This window comes from Odontesthes bonariensis, chromosome 16 (assembly GCF_027942865.1).
Source record: "Odontesthes bonariensis isolate fOdoBon6 chromosome 16, fOdoBon6.hap1, whole genome shotgun sequence".
Taxonomy (NCBI): Eukaryota; Metazoa; Chordata; class Actinopteri; order Atheriniformes; family Atherinopsidae; genus Odontesthes; species Odontesthes bonariensis.
Genome location: NC_134521.1, coordinates 7,787,455 through 7,802,675, shown reverse-complemented (window position 1 = coordinate 7,802,675; position 15,221 = coordinate 7,787,455). Strand labels below are relative to the sequence as shown.

Sequence of the window (15,221 nt, the reverse complement as noted above, 5' to 3'; positions counted from 1 at the left end):
ATAGATCTAATTGAAAATATAAATGTTTAAATTTGACATTTTTTTCTTTTTCATACATGTGATACATATACAGGTTTTGTAGCAACATATGCTGCCATTCAAATGACTACTTTTTCATGGAAGACCTTGCATATTTTGGCACGTCAGTGCTTAATCACATTCTGTGTATATTACAATGACAAGGCCTTCCAGTAAAGAGGCCAGGCAGAACACCGTAGAGATCTGTCGCAAGCAGTAGCAACGTTGCTATGCTTATGAACTCTGCTAATTTCAGTGTTATAAAACATAAGCTTTAATTACAGATACTAATAAGTGTGTTATGAATTGATGAAACTATGGCTATTTATTGTATAATAGATAGCCATAATGACAAAGGAGAGACATAAGACAACAATTTCCCTATAAAGAACATTTTCTATACATTGTCATTAAGTTGCAGAGATCGGGATATTGATGGTTAAATTACTTTTCCACTCATACAATGTTTTCTTCTACCATCACTGCCACAGGTGTCTGCCCGTATTGAAAGCAGCGCCAGGAGGCGGAACCAGCCCTTGTCTCGTACCTTCAGTAAACGTCGTAGCCGTTTCTCCTCTCTCTGGGGTCTGGACACCACGTCCAAGAGGAAGACCAAGGGACATCCATCAGTTGACCAGGTTTTGATTCAATTCACATTGCTTTACTGACTCAAAATGACTAAAATTGGATTTTGGTCATGATCCAACACAGCTAATAAATGTATTTGACAAGCATCTATAAATGCTATAGAAAAAAAATCTATATAATCTTTTTGGGTTCTATAAACACTCAGATCTGCGCTCAGTATTGTAACTGTATGATAATTGTTGTAATTGCAGGTGTTTGTTGATGGGATGGAACCTGTGAGAAAGCCCCTGGAGCACATGTTTGAAGACTCCATCAGTGAAAAATCTGTAAGAGTTTTTTTTTAAATTGAGGTCGATTGTGAATCAACTTATTAAAGTTGGTGAATGGGTACAAGGTTTATATTTACATAAGATGCACATTATTAGCTGTCTGTCAAGCAAAAAAGGCTAAGACAGTTTGAGTGGAGCCTAGGATGAAGCCCGACGAGCTGTAGAGATACAGACAGGGCTAAACTGTATATTTAGCCCTGTCTGTATATTCAGCACATATCAGGATGAAAGGTTACATCAAAAGAATATCTAGCTATATAGATTTTATCAACAGAGGTGACATTTTATGGTTTGGATCAATTTCCAACGAAATTTTAAATTTAGAAATTTGTTTTAGCTACGCAAAGGCTGAAGGTTAACAAGTCCTTACACTTTAGATGTCCAAAACAACTTAGATTACAGCACATACTAACTAGTTGGTGTCATCGAATGTACGCCACACAAATCTCTGTTTCTTTTGATGTTGTTTCCAGACTGCAACCAGATTGAGATGGAAAAACCCTCAATAGATACATCGAATATTCATGTCCATACAGTAATAATCTTCCAAAGGCTAAACACAAAGTTCCCCCTCAGTTTCTTTGTTTGGCATTCACTACAAAGAACCAGAGCTCTTTTAGCTGTAGGCTCATTTCTTGTCATTGTTTGCCTTTCTTGTAAACCAAGAAAAAGATCATTGGAGCATCTGATGAGCCTTTTTATTTGTACAATGGGATAGGGTCTTCAAAGACCCTGAGGCAGGCAGCATCACTGGATTTTCCACCTCTTTTCACTTAAGTTAGATGCTTTTGGTGCTCTGGTTCTTCATTTGGTGGTTATTATGGGGGAGGCGCAAAAGCCCTGGACCCTTCTGCGCCAGTGAGCATTTTTTTTAAGGTCATTCTCAAGCCCTTGCTTTAATATTTTCAGACATCCAATTCACCTCTTCACAAGGAGTAATTGGAGACATTTGCAGACTTATGAAACATTACGATCAGCAGAATCTCTTTTGCTTCATCATCAAATGATTGTGAAGTTTATTTGTGGTGTATAAAGTCTTCTTCATCTTTTGCTGCTGTTCTTCCCCCTATATCGATCAATAAATGTTCAGCTTTACAATTTTGTTTTCTCACAACTGGCCATTCTGAAGGATCCCCAGGGAAAAAAAAACACCATCATTCTTATTGTTTTTCTCCACCGTCTCCTTTTTTTTCAGTTTATCAAACAGCACTCCCACATCACTGCTGACAGATTTCCATTTCTTTTCTTATTTGCTCCAGGCAATTCCATCTCTATCAGCATCACATAGGCTATGGGCTGGAGGGATACTCCTGTCTGCCAGTCCCACTGAGACAAAGTTGATCTGATATTTGCACATCATTAGCCCTCTGATGTTTCAAGAAATTATGCAGACATTAGCTACCAAGAGCCTTGTAGTTTCACACCATCTGTGCCCTCCTGTGACTGCTGTATTGACCACATTTTGTTCACAATTTTCCGACAAATTACAAATAATGAATACTATCTAAAGAAAAAAGACATTAGATAACCCTAGGCCACCTAGCAATGGTTGTTCAGTAATTATTATCACAGATGGGTAAGTGGTGATTTTATGTAAACTAAAAAGAAAAATGTCCAATTACTCATAGTAATATCAGGTAGTGAAAGAGCAGGCATGCTAACTCCATATTTGATGAGAGCAAATGAAAGACAGCAGAGACGTGGGAGAGGAAAGTCAGGCCTCTATTTGAACCCTGCAGATTGAAGGAAACTGCAGCAATAACCCGCTGTAGCTGTGGAGGCCCCCAGTGGCAGATTGAGAGCTCAGTTTCCTTCCACCCACGCCCAACCTCAGCTGGCAGGGTATGGGATGACCGTAAAGAAATGCAAAAGGAGTACTGGTTGGTACTGAAATAGAGCTGGAAATGTTGCATTTTAGCCAGATTTAGAGTTTCGCAAAGAGCATTTCCAGCAGGATTGGCTCCAAATGATCACATTTGATGGACTCGTCCCAGCTATGACTCTGTATTTATTCTGGGGAATCCAATTGTTAGTGTAAGAGGGAATGAGAGAACATGAGAGTTTAATATGCCTCCTGGAACCTCTTCGTCCCCCCAGCAGAGGAATCCTAGATAGGCCAGGAGGGAAGCCAGATGGTGTTGAGCAGGGCTGGGAGTTCAGGGAGTAGGGGGAGGTACTGGTTACAGGCCCCCCAGTCTGTTGTCTGTCTGAGCAAATGTGTCTTTCTTTGTGTGTTTCAGTTTTGTTTGGTTTTAAATAAAAAAAACATGACGATAAATACATTTCACTGTTTCAGTTTCTTCCTCTCTTACAGTTTCCCTCTAGCACACAGATTCACACTCACTCGCACACACACAGATAAGTCTAGGTTAATTTCAGCGCCTGATTGCTAACAGTCGGCAGATTGCACGGAACAAACGAAAGACGGGGAGGAGGGAGCTGATGGGGTGATGTACAGATAGGGGAAAGGGCAGCAGAAGGATAGGCAGTGATTAATTGGAGGGTGGAATGAGGAATGAAAGAAAAATGTGGGTGCTGTCACTTGATAGGAGGAGATATGTTACAGACAGTGTGAGGTGAAACAGAAGAGATGAGTGAGGCAGGAGAGAGGCTGACATGGAGGCAAGATTATTGGTGGAGGTCAGACTGATGGGTTTAAAGGTTGTGGGCTATGGTTTAAACAGAATAAACACACTCACTTGGAAATGCAAGTGGCCTCACACAAAGAATTAACAAAGAGTAACACATTCTCATGAAGAGGCTCCCATTAACACCAATCAATCAGATTTAGTTATCAGACAGGCTGCTGCTTTCGCCCCATCACCACTGTCCATCATGTTAGTGTACTCACATAAAACATATTACTGACATCTTTCAGGATATTTAACTATCTCTCTATAATTGAAAGCTTTTCACGATTATATCAACTTTAGATTGTTCTGTCGTCTGTTTTGACACAGCACTATAGCTGCTCGAAGTTTCACTAGCTGTGTCTGTGTGTGTTGCTTTTTCAGAAAAAAACCGAAGAGTCCGTAAAAAGTCTTCATCCGCAGCACGTCGACAGTGATATTTGGGTTCCCGAGTACCTAAAACCCTCCTGGGTGTGTCTGCCGAACAATCAGCCTGTGCTGGCCGTCATACAGCCTGGTGAGACAGCGCTGGAAGTCCTGAGCACCGTCTGCAAGGTAGTCAAGTGATGGGGGTTTTGAAAATATGTTATTTGACAGCATTTATTGAGAGGTTCTTTCTGTTATTGAAAGTGCATATTTCACACTACACATTATACATAACGGTGATAATAACGGACTAAACAGAATGAACTTTTCCAACAAATTTGCCCAACCTTCAATATGTTACAGCACATCATTTTATGTGCGTTAACCTGCACACACATACACACATTTGCTAAGACTGCTAATTTATCAGCTTATATATATAGACTTATATTGACGTCTCATAAAATTGTCCGCAGCTCTGTTGCAAAGTTTAGAATACAAAGAGAAGTTACACTAAGATAAAAAAAAAAGAAGTAATTTTTCTGTGTGTGGACAACTACAAACAATTAAACATATTTCTGAATTTTTTTCTGGGAACGGGAAGATTTGAGGCTGTCTTCTTGAATGTAAACGTGTTCTTCAGAGACTTGTCATAATGATGTCTGATTATGCCTATATGTTCCATTTAAGGGGTTTGTTCAAACACTGGTATAAAGATGACTTGTGTGTTTTAATTTGTGCGCACGCATGCCATAAATACAGGCAACTGCAAAGTCTTGTGGGACCTCTGCGTTATTTAAATCTAGAATCTAGTTTGGTTTTGTTACTATTTGTGTCCTTTAGCTAGCGGATTCTACGAACTAGAAGTAAAGAAATTTAAAAGTCTTTTAAAAGAATGACTTTGACTTTATTCATAGCGAGGACAAATTACAAGTTGTAAGAGTAACCACATCTATGTGATTTTGACAGATGAATGAATACATTGTTTATGGTTGTCTAATTGATCTGTTTTTATTTCAGTAGAAGATCATTTTCTCATAACTTTTCCATCTTGTTGCCCTCAGACCCATAACATTGACCCCTCCGGACACTACCTGCGTGTAAAGGTGTGGGTTGACCACCAAATGCTTTTTTACGTTCCCAAATTTGAGGAGGACATCTCTGACCTGGTAGGAAAAATACAATACAGCACCGTAGTACAGATTATGGAGCCTGGAAAAGTAATCCAGTGCATAGAGTAAACTTTTTTTTACAATGTGTGTCATTTAGAGGTTTTTTCTTTTTTCTTTTTTCTTTCTTTTTGTTTTATTGGATTTTGAGCTTCGACTCACTGTCCTATTTGGATTTTGGGGCCTTAATTAATTTTTGGTTCTTTATCAGCAGATATGTATGCTAACTTGTGCATGTTTTATGACTTGGTTTCTGATTTGATTTGCAATGCACACAGAATCCCCAGGATGCAAAAGAGCCCTTATTGCATATGCTATAAATAATGAAAAAATGGTACTATGAGTGTATTGTCTGCGCCATGAAAAACCCATTTGTATGTGTGTGCGTCTATGCTTGGACTTTTTCTTATTATTCATATAAACAATCACACTCCCCACCCAGATTATTCAACCACCGTAAACTCCAAAATGAATTCTTTTTGTGATGCTGCTTTGTAGGTGACACGCTGAACCCTCTTTCAAAGCACAATAACCATATAACCTGCACTTTTCCTCAAGGGCTCTTTTATCTTCCTGCCTTGATCATTGACTCATTTCTACCTCTTTCATCCTCAGTCTGTGATTTTTCATTATTATGTCTTCTCAGTAAAGGCTATCACACTGCAGACGTCTGTCCTGTGTGTTGCTGCATGCACACAGCCGTCTATGCTCTTGCCTTCCTTGAGCACAAAGCCTCGTATGAATAATATTTCACTCCAACAACTTGACCTGGATTTTGGCCCCACAACCCTGTCATCCACTCGCTCCTCTAAGGAGCGAGTTCTTTATTAGGAGCAATAGCATGGCTTTGACCCTATCCATCTAAGAACATTGCTATCTCTCCATGTTTTGTTTTTTTTTGCTAATTATAATGACATTTTCTGTATGTGTTCATAGCTCTACAAAGAGATTGAGATTTGCCCCAAAGCTACCAAGGTGATCCGGTTTGACAAAACAGAGTCCTGCACCATTGGATATGGTATGCTTGTCTTTGACAATACCCTTCTACACCCTAAAATTCTGTATGAAATTGATTTCTCTAATGGTCTTTATTGAGTCATCCTTTTATAATGGCAAAAAGAGGATGACCCAGTGGGAGCACGTGTGGTCTTAAGTGGATCTAATCGCTTTGTTCTCATGCTGCAGCATTGCATACTTTCACATAGATATATACTGTATAATTCAAGGAGGACTGAGACAAAATGAGTGAATCTCACAAGGTCTAATTGTCCGTGTCTATAGGGTTTTCTGTGGCAGTTGTTGATGAGGATGGAGAGCAGCAGCTTCATATTACTGATGTGAAAGAGGGAGGACTGGCTTCAGCCAAAGGTACATGTTTCTCTCTTTTTTTTATGAACAAACAAACATGGACCGTGCAATGTCATGCATTTGATGTGAGATAGGAACACAACAAAAATCTGGCAAAATGATTTAATCTCTAATAGCAGGTTACATATAAATTATGTAAACGCTGGACAATTTTTTTTTCTTTTGAATGGAGATTACAAAATCAACATTTAAATTCCTGATCAACCCCCTGGTTCTACATGATGCCTTATCAGACATCATTGCATCAGCTAGTAAGCTATTGTTGCAGGTTTTTTGGGGAGGTTGGAAAGGAAGTAAGGTAGCTTAGGAGAGGGTAGAGGAAAGTCTGCATGCTCTTAACTGTAATGCAGTCTTTTCATTTGGATTTGTATTGTTCAGCATTTTGGGTGACCTGAATTTTTTGTGAAGATTTAAAAAGGCAATCAACCCCAACATAGATATAGAGTGCACAGAGAAGTCACACACTGGATTTTATCCCAAAGGCATTATCTGCCAAATCCCTCATCAGTAAGATAAAAAATCAAAAAGGTTGTTCAGGAGCTGTGGATTTATGGCTTCTTTTCCCCCTCTTTCCTTTGTCTCCACTGAACAACTGGGTCTCAAGATCATCCCCACTCACTGGTCCCTGTCTTTTAACCAAGGCAGAGAAACCTAATGGGTTTGAGAAACACGTAGGCGCTCTGTAGCTGCAGCACTAATGTATAGAAAATAACATGCACCACTACTGTGCCCCAGGGTCACACCAAGGTTATTCAAGTGTGAGATTGCGGCCTCCAGTGTATTAGCAATCTAAAAGCTGCTATCTTAGCAGGCTGCCAGCAGCCAGAGGACACAGCTGTACTGACTATCAACCTCTGTAGGGACAGAAAAGTCTTGGGAAATTCAGATAGCACAGTACATCTTTCTGCAATATTACAGTATGTTTAGCTGCTTCACAGGATTCATACTACAAAACTGTGTCAGGCATTATGTATTATTCACATGTACATTGTGATGATCCCGTGTGTGTGTGTGTGTGCATGTAGTTCTTTTAAGGTTGAGGAGAATGAATGGTGAATGAAGAGCCCCAAAGGGTCTTGCTCTTGTTGTAATTTCTGTTCCACCTCCCACCACAGACTCATACACATTTAACTGGAGCAAACACAGCCAAGCACACACCCTCATACACACACAGACACACACAGCAGTACGTGGCCAGAGGGGTTATCACTATAAAGACTCTGCCACAGCTGACATTTCACATCCTACACAACTAGGTCATAACTTATGGCTAAATGTGTGCCATGTGTGTCTCTCTCTATTTATATATATCTGATTGTGTGTGCTGGCTTGCATGTACCGGTTTATGGCAGCAATCTACTGAATGTCTGCTGTTTATGTTGCTCTAGATGATTTAAAGTGCAGCAAAAGTCAAGGGAACAGATAACGATCACTTGAGGTTGTGTTAAAATCCTTTTGCGCAGCTTAATTCTGCACTGATGGCAGGTGAGAGGACTGCCAGGTCCCCTCAACAGCTGTCATAACCAATCAGGTTAATTGGCGAAGTTGGCTGATTGAGTGGTAATTCTCAATTAACAAAGCTGGGCGCAGGTGGTTGAGGGGAGGGGCAAGAGAGAGGGCCTCAAACTGAAGCTGTGTGACCCAGTGAGCTCAATGGCTTATCTTTCACATATACTACCACATGAAAAATGTATATGATGACACGACAGGAACAGACAGGCACTGCTACCTCCCTCTCACACTCCATCCAGTCTTGTTAGATCAGTCTTTGCCGCAAGCAAGCATGGAAGAATGCATTTTTAATGGATTGAAACACATTAGAGGCCCAACATGTCTGATTGGTCTCAGAGCTGCTGTTGGGAAGTATGCCGCTAAAATCTTTGTGTAGATCTTCGGATACATTAGAACACTAGGACTACCACTTTGGATAATGATCTGTTGGAGGGTCATGACCTCATGGATAACCCTTAAAACCTACTGTTTTTACTTTTTTTACTTTTATATACATTCATATCAAATCCCTTTAAAGAAAAAAAAAAAAGGAAAAGTTCCATTTATTTGAATAACTTCTGTTTTACAGATTTTAATGTTACATTTTCATGATTTATAAAAACGACAAAAATGTATTCATGCTCCATTAGGTTTGAAAGCAGGGGATGAGATTCTGTTCCTTAGTGGTAAACCTGCATCTGCCCTCCAACTGGATGATATGAGGTCTGCATTTGTAAACCATATGCTTACCTTGAGCATCAGCACTCTGCCCCAGTTGGACCCTCGGGTGCTGTGCTCCCATCCACCCCGGCGCTCTGAAGGGGAGCAAGACCCAGCCACTGACATCTTCTCCCAGAGCCAAGGTATGTTGTGGATATTTAAAGTAGGTTATTTCTATTTTTAACTATGCAAATTTTGATAAGAGAATGTATACATACATTGTCCTCGGGGGGGATCTATACGAGTGTCTAATTCAGTTTTAAGTGAAAATGAAAGTCCTGAAGTGCTTCTTGCTGTTAATGTAACATCTTTATGTTAATACATTCCCAGTGTACCGGAGTATGCACCTTTTGCAATAAAAACATCCCCTCTCCAACTTCATGAATTTAAAAAAAAAAAACAGATGCATCACACTCTGCAGGGGTGGAAAAAGGGCACTCTACTAATTATGCATGAGTGCAGTCTCATAACTAACCTGCAGGCAGCCGCCAGCCTTCCTCTGACCTGCTCTTTTTAGTTCTGCAAGGGCACCATTTGTATTCCTCAGAAACAGGGGCTTGTAATGCACAAGCTGACAAGTTGGCATTGTTTATACAGGGATTTGGACCAATATGAATATTTATACGAATCCTTCAGCAGTGTGGAGCTGTCATCATGGCGGATGTGCCATATGCAGAGGGTCAGAAGGAGAGTAAAACACTTCAGAAGCCAGATGGAGGTCACTGATGATGTCATGCTTAAGAGCAGGCTGGTGTACATGAGTTCTTAAACACAGAGATGACTTTAAATTGGAGAAATCTCCCACATGGGGAGGAAATTACTTCCTTTTTTTTCATTTTATTTTAAAAATGATCATCAACACAAGGTAACTGCATATAAAATAAGATGCTGTGAAACAACACAACACAAAAGCTGTGACAGACAAACCTATACTAAATGTATGGGGGACTCGTGCACAGTTCTCAGCTCTGTGTTTTGTCTTTGTCTGTAGAGGACATCCTGGATGAGGTGTCAGGTTTGACTGTGGAGAGCCCAGATGAGAGCTTGGAGGAAGGACCTCTACTAACCCTGCGGAGCCCTGGAGATCATTCGGATGACAGATCCTTTATGGGAACTGGACAAAAGGTAGGGTATGGCATACAAAGGCACAGCTTTGATCTATCTAGCACACCAAGCCAAACACACACAGATTCATACATTCAACAGATCCAAGGGATTAACAGTTCAGTTCTGCAAAGGTAAAAGTTTCACACGCACCCTGTCAGATGTGTTGTTGCAGTCAAAGATCAGCAGCTTTGGCATTCCCTTTAAATTGCTGTGGAGCTGTTTTCTGTCTAAACATGTGAGGGAAAGTGTGGTTAATGCTGTGAAGAAAATGTCACCAGTCAAAAATCCAACTGTGTTATAAACATATTCCTATTCTGGATGTAAGACTACAAGTGAGTCCTTGTACAGTTTTATTTTTGAAATGTGTCTAAACTCCTGAGGCCAATCACATTTGAACTATTCCTTTTTCAATATTTATTTATTTTTACACTGAACCTGTATCATGTAATGCTAGGATAGAAAGAGAGAGTGTGGAGGTGCTCAGTGACAAATTGAATCTATAGTGGAAAGATTAACAAGAAGTGTGTAAATATAACGTCTTTCTTGACAAATTATGCAGCCATTATTTTGGACCTCATTGTAAATGCTATGTTTCAGATGAGTTACACGTGTTATTTTTCGTCCTCGAGTTTGTATTTGTTTTGTTAGTATCCTAAATGTTTGACTCGGATGCTGTTCTCTCTTCCTACACTGTTCCATCAATATATTGCATGACATCTGTGCTCAATAGAAACAATATGTTTGTGTGCACCTGTCAGTCCCAGCCTATGAACAGATGTATCCAGACTGAATTAGATGTGTGTGCACTCTGGAGCACAGAAATGGATACAGACAGGTTCGTGGAAGAGTGAGTGAACGGCATCACTTTCTAATTAAGATTATGTCTGCTCTGATCAGGGTCAGCACAGTGATTGCTGGGAGAAGCCGTGTGCCAGCCAGTCTCCCTTGGATACGGTTGTCACTTCCATTTCCATGGCAATGTCTGATAGCCAGAAACCACCGGAAACTATTTTTTTTTTCCATCTCTGTTTTATAGCGTAGTCTTGAACAAAAGACGAGGGAAGGGATGGACGAGACAGCGTTGCCTCTGGGTCATGAGCTTCAGTCTCAAAGAACTTGTAATGTTGGAGGTCAGAGCTGCCTCTATTCTAGGCTCTGCCCTGCTAGACAGTCGTGGTTCTGACTCCATTGTGCCATTTTTGTTTGAAGAGAAAGTATAAGATGGGACAAGCAGACACAACGGTATAGGGGGCTGGCTTATGTCTCATTCTGTGCCCCTGATTTGAGGATAACATTCAGTTGTAAGACCTTTTTAAATGGTTTAAATCTCAGTGCAGCCTCTTCGTAAAATTTTAAATAACTTTTCTATTTTAAGGTCAGTGTCTCTACATGCTGTAATGGAGGGATGGTAGAGCTTTTATACAGTGCCGTCACCAAGTTTCATACTCTTTTTGAAGTTGCATGGTTTCATACCAACCCAAATTAAAACTAATTTTAATAAGATTGAAAATAATTTGGGGATTAATGCTTGGTCATATGATTAAACCGTCTGACTGGCCAATTAAGTCACCTGATCTCAAATGAACAGAGCTGCACTCCACTAGTTGAAAATCACAAAAAGAAAAGGGTTTAAACTGGCTAGAGTGAAAGTCTGGGTGAGTACACCCCCCAGATATATCGGGATTCACTGTCTAAAAGGTCTTTATATACCAGGAGCCAAAATAGAAAAAGCTGGAATGTGGAAAGTACAGACAATTCCTTTTATACACCAGAATTGGTTAACAAAATTACAAAGCTCTGACAGTCTGTGATCTTCATCTCACCTCTGTCTCTCACCTCCTGCTCCACTCTTGCATGTGCTGTCTGATTTGTGTCCTGATTTCCATCTGCTGCCTTTTTTTTAGCCCCCCTATTCATCATTTTTATTTTTTCTCTGCCTCCATTTGGTTTACTGTCATATTTTGTTCCCATAATTGAGAACAATGTGACCACGTCCTGTCTAGGACACGACAGCTTGTTTTTTTTTTTTTTTCTTCTTCTTTGTCCCCTCTGATCAGCCAGTCTCCTTATCTGCTGTTCTTTGTTTTGAATGCCCTTTCCTTCCTGCTGTCCTTCCAGTTTTCTTCTGATCTCAGGTTCTGTCCACCTCCCTCCCCACCTCCCTCCCCACTTGCCCCCTGCTGTTCATTATCATAAACAACATGAGGCTGCTGTTGGCTCTCAAACAGCTTGCTCTCTTTAGCCCTCCAGCCGGCTGTGAGCCCTGACCTTAGCCTGAACACTCGGACATTTTCATCAAAGACGATCCAAATTTGCAACATACATTCCATGGGAACGACCAAAATCGTATAATTTCTCCTCTTATTTGCATTGCTCTTTTTGTCCTCCTCATGTTTATCTCTCTTTTGTTGCCACTTCTCTTTAGAAAAAACCTCTGAAGTGCTGAGCGTTGCGTCTTGCCTCATTTCACTCAGTGCCTGCGGTCACATAGTAGCAGACGACTGAGGAAGAAGAGGCAAAGTGGGACAATTTTAATTATCTCTACACTCTAATTACTTTACTCTCGAACCATGTTTCACATCATTTAGTTGAGATAAATGAGTGTCTGGTTAGCCAGAGGAGATGGGAAATGTTCATTGTCTTAGACAAAGCACACAGTTGATCCCCGCTGCATGGAAAACCAACCAGAGAATAAAACGGCGATTGCTTAGGATAACGGCAATAATAGAGATGAGGCTGATAGTTGGTATTTTCCAATGTGTAGCCAGCTGTACTGACACGTGCTGGTTATAATTTACAAATGTCAATTAGTTAGGCTTGGGGGCATCTGGAATGGAAAATGTATTATTCAGTGTTTTAGGGGACAGTTTTCATCAGGGATTTTGTCCCCTGATGGTAAAGTTGCAGCTAGATAGTGGCCCACAGAAAAAGTCTTTAATGTAGTTATCAATATGCATACTGGAAATATATCGTTGGCCTCTTTCAGTAAATTGCCATTTTGCTCACCTCTTCACTCCAGTAGGCCTCAAAAGCTTTGTCTAAGTTGTTGCCATATTTCCAGTTTCCACTAGAGGGAGCCCCTGTGTCGTTTGATGAAGCCTGCAAAGCAACAACAATGTTGTTGTAAACGGCAAGCATGGAAAAAGAAGTGTGTGTACATTTGAATATTTTATTCATTAATTGATTAGTGTGAGAGCCTTGATTATTAAGCCTGAAATTAAGATCAACTTAATATTCTGTCATTAATGCTGGGTGGACACTACTGCTTTAAAAAAACAAAACAAAAAATCTTGGCATTCACTTCACTCCCATAGGTTGAATTAAATGGGTCAGAGTCTAAATGTTCATAATTTGACTTGTGAAGGCTGTGTCAGGACATACTCATCCTTTATCTTAAGATTAAATGATTAGTCTCTCTGTGCATCCCCTCATTCCTTGTAAAGATTTATGGATTTGCATGTTTTCCTGAGTGCGGATGAGACTGAACTTAATACTCCCCCTCCCTTCACCTCTCTCTGTTCGCTGACAGTGACAAGTATGTACCTGTTATTTCTGAGAACCGATGTCCAAGGAGGAACAGTTACCCTCCACAACTAGGTGTTTTATTAAATGTACAACATTTCATTTTTTCATGGTAAAATTCAATGCACAAGTGTACGTATCTGAGTGTGACGTCTTTTTGTATGTCAAGTATGTGGATATTCAATTTGTTTATTCTGACATGCACAGCCAGAGGTGTCGGTTAACAGGAGTGAGAACAGGTTTTTGCATGCCCCCATGCTCCTCCCTCATTCTGTACTTCTTTCCCTCTGTGCTGAAGGGTGCATCAGGGGTGTAGAACATTTAGTAACTCTTGGGTTGGAGAATGCAATGATTGGACTTACTACAGTAAAGGTACTGCTACTGTAACTTTATTTAATCCTTTAATGCTTATTTCTTTTTTTTCTAAGTCGCTGTTTTCCCACGTGTGAGGACAAGTTCTGTTTGTTGCATATATGTTGGTTCACTGGGACGTTTGTGCTGTATGCCCTTTGCAGCAAGGGGTTTTGAAATTGGGTCTTTCTATCGATTTGACTTGATGCACATTAAGTAACACAAGTCTTTTGATTACTGAAGCACATCCGTGATGCTAATATTGATCCCTTACGTCAGGTATTCAAACTTTGTGCCAAACATCCTGCCCTTTTAATATTCAACAGCTGTAACATTCTTTTCTTATCTCCGCCTTCAGATCTGCAAATCGGTGGGATTGAAGGCAAGATTTCATTCCCACAAGTATTTTGTAAAGCTTGTTTCTCTGGAATAGCAAGTGTGCAGCTGTTGTAGTATCAAGAGTTGTACCTGTAAGTCCCGTCAGATCTGGATGCAGAATTTACTTTAAGATGCTTTGACTTAGAAAATGCAGATATTTGGTGCATTGCAGCATTCTCCATTTTGCTGAAATTGACTGGATTATGCTGTTGGCACATACAGTTGATGTTTTGGGTATTTCAGAGACTTGATCTAAAATTTGTATTTTTAATCCAGTGGAGTGACATTAATCTCTGTAGGCTGTGTTGAGATGAAGATAAGAAGGTGAATATCTTTTCTTGTTGTTCGGCTCTAACCACTCACTGCCTCCTTGCCTCCCATTCTCTCCTCCCTCCTTTCTCCTCCCTCCTTTTCTTCATGAGGATGTTATGTTTGATCTTATTTAGTGTTGCATTCGACACCGCTGCTGCTCTCGAACAACTGGACAGAACAGCAAGAGAGGCAGCAGAGACGGAGTAGAAACGGGGAGAGGACATTGGAGCATGTGGAGTCAGTCAGGATTTAAAGTGATTGGATAGATGCTGTAGGATAAAGTGCTGCTGTTCAATGCAATTTGGGTAATGATCTGTTTGTTCAGCTGCAACTGTAGTGATTTTTACCCACAGCAGTGTTCTCTTGAGTAGCAGGCATTTACTTTTTGAACTTGTTTTGTTTGAACTCAACGTCTTAAGTAGTTCTTGCATCATCACATGTTTTTGGATAAACCCAGCCTTCTGGCGCCAAATACAGAAGGAGGTTGGATGATTCCTGGACTTGAAAAGCAGGACACGGAAGGAACACCTGGCTTCTCAGGGAAACCTGTTTTGAACTGAGAATGTCGGCTTTTAGGAGAAGCAAGAATTCTAAACCTTCGACAGAATCAATCTATGATATGTTCCAGCTGGTGAGCTTTGCAGTTTGTGTGTGTGTGTGTGAGGCGGATTGTGGATTTGATGCTACACGGGTCAGTGATTGTCATGGTATCGTACTATCAGTGCTAACCTTATACTTAAGGTCAGTTTCCAGTGGAACATGCCATTCAAATGATTTATGTGATACACATTTCTTATCATACGTGCTGATTCAGTGAAATGCAATCCTTGGACCTTTTATCATATCTCACTGTTTTATCTTCATGCAGCACA

The 15,221-nt window shown here is 40.4% G+C and overlaps 1 protein-coding gene across 4 annotated transcripts in view; it reads left to right on the top strand.

The window, feature by feature from the left end:
- tiam1a (TIAM Rac1 associated GEF 1a) overlaps window positions 1–15,221 on the top strand; it is a 55,104-nt gene that overhangs the window by 28,717 nt on the left and 11,166 nt on the right. For all 4 annotated transcript variants that reach the window (XM_075487600.1, XM_075487598.1, XM_075487599.1 and 1 more), the window contains exons 10-17: window positions 510–656; window positions 858–932; window positions 3,950–4,120; window positions 4,996–5,100; window positions 6,037–6,118; window positions 6,382–6,468; window positions 8,610–8,822; window positions 9,671–9,804. In XM_075487600.1, coding sequence (XP_075343715.1) covers window positions 510–656; window positions 858–932; window positions 3,950–4,120; window positions 4,996–5,100; window positions 6,037–6,118; window positions 6,382–6,468; window positions 8,610–8,822; window positions 9,671–9,804 — 1,014 coding nt within the window. The remainder of the gene's footprint in view (window positions 1–509; window positions 657–857; window positions 933–3,949; window positions 4,121–4,995; window positions 5,101–6,036; window positions 6,119–6,381; window positions 6,469–8,609; window positions 8,823–9,670; window positions 9,805–15,221) is intronic.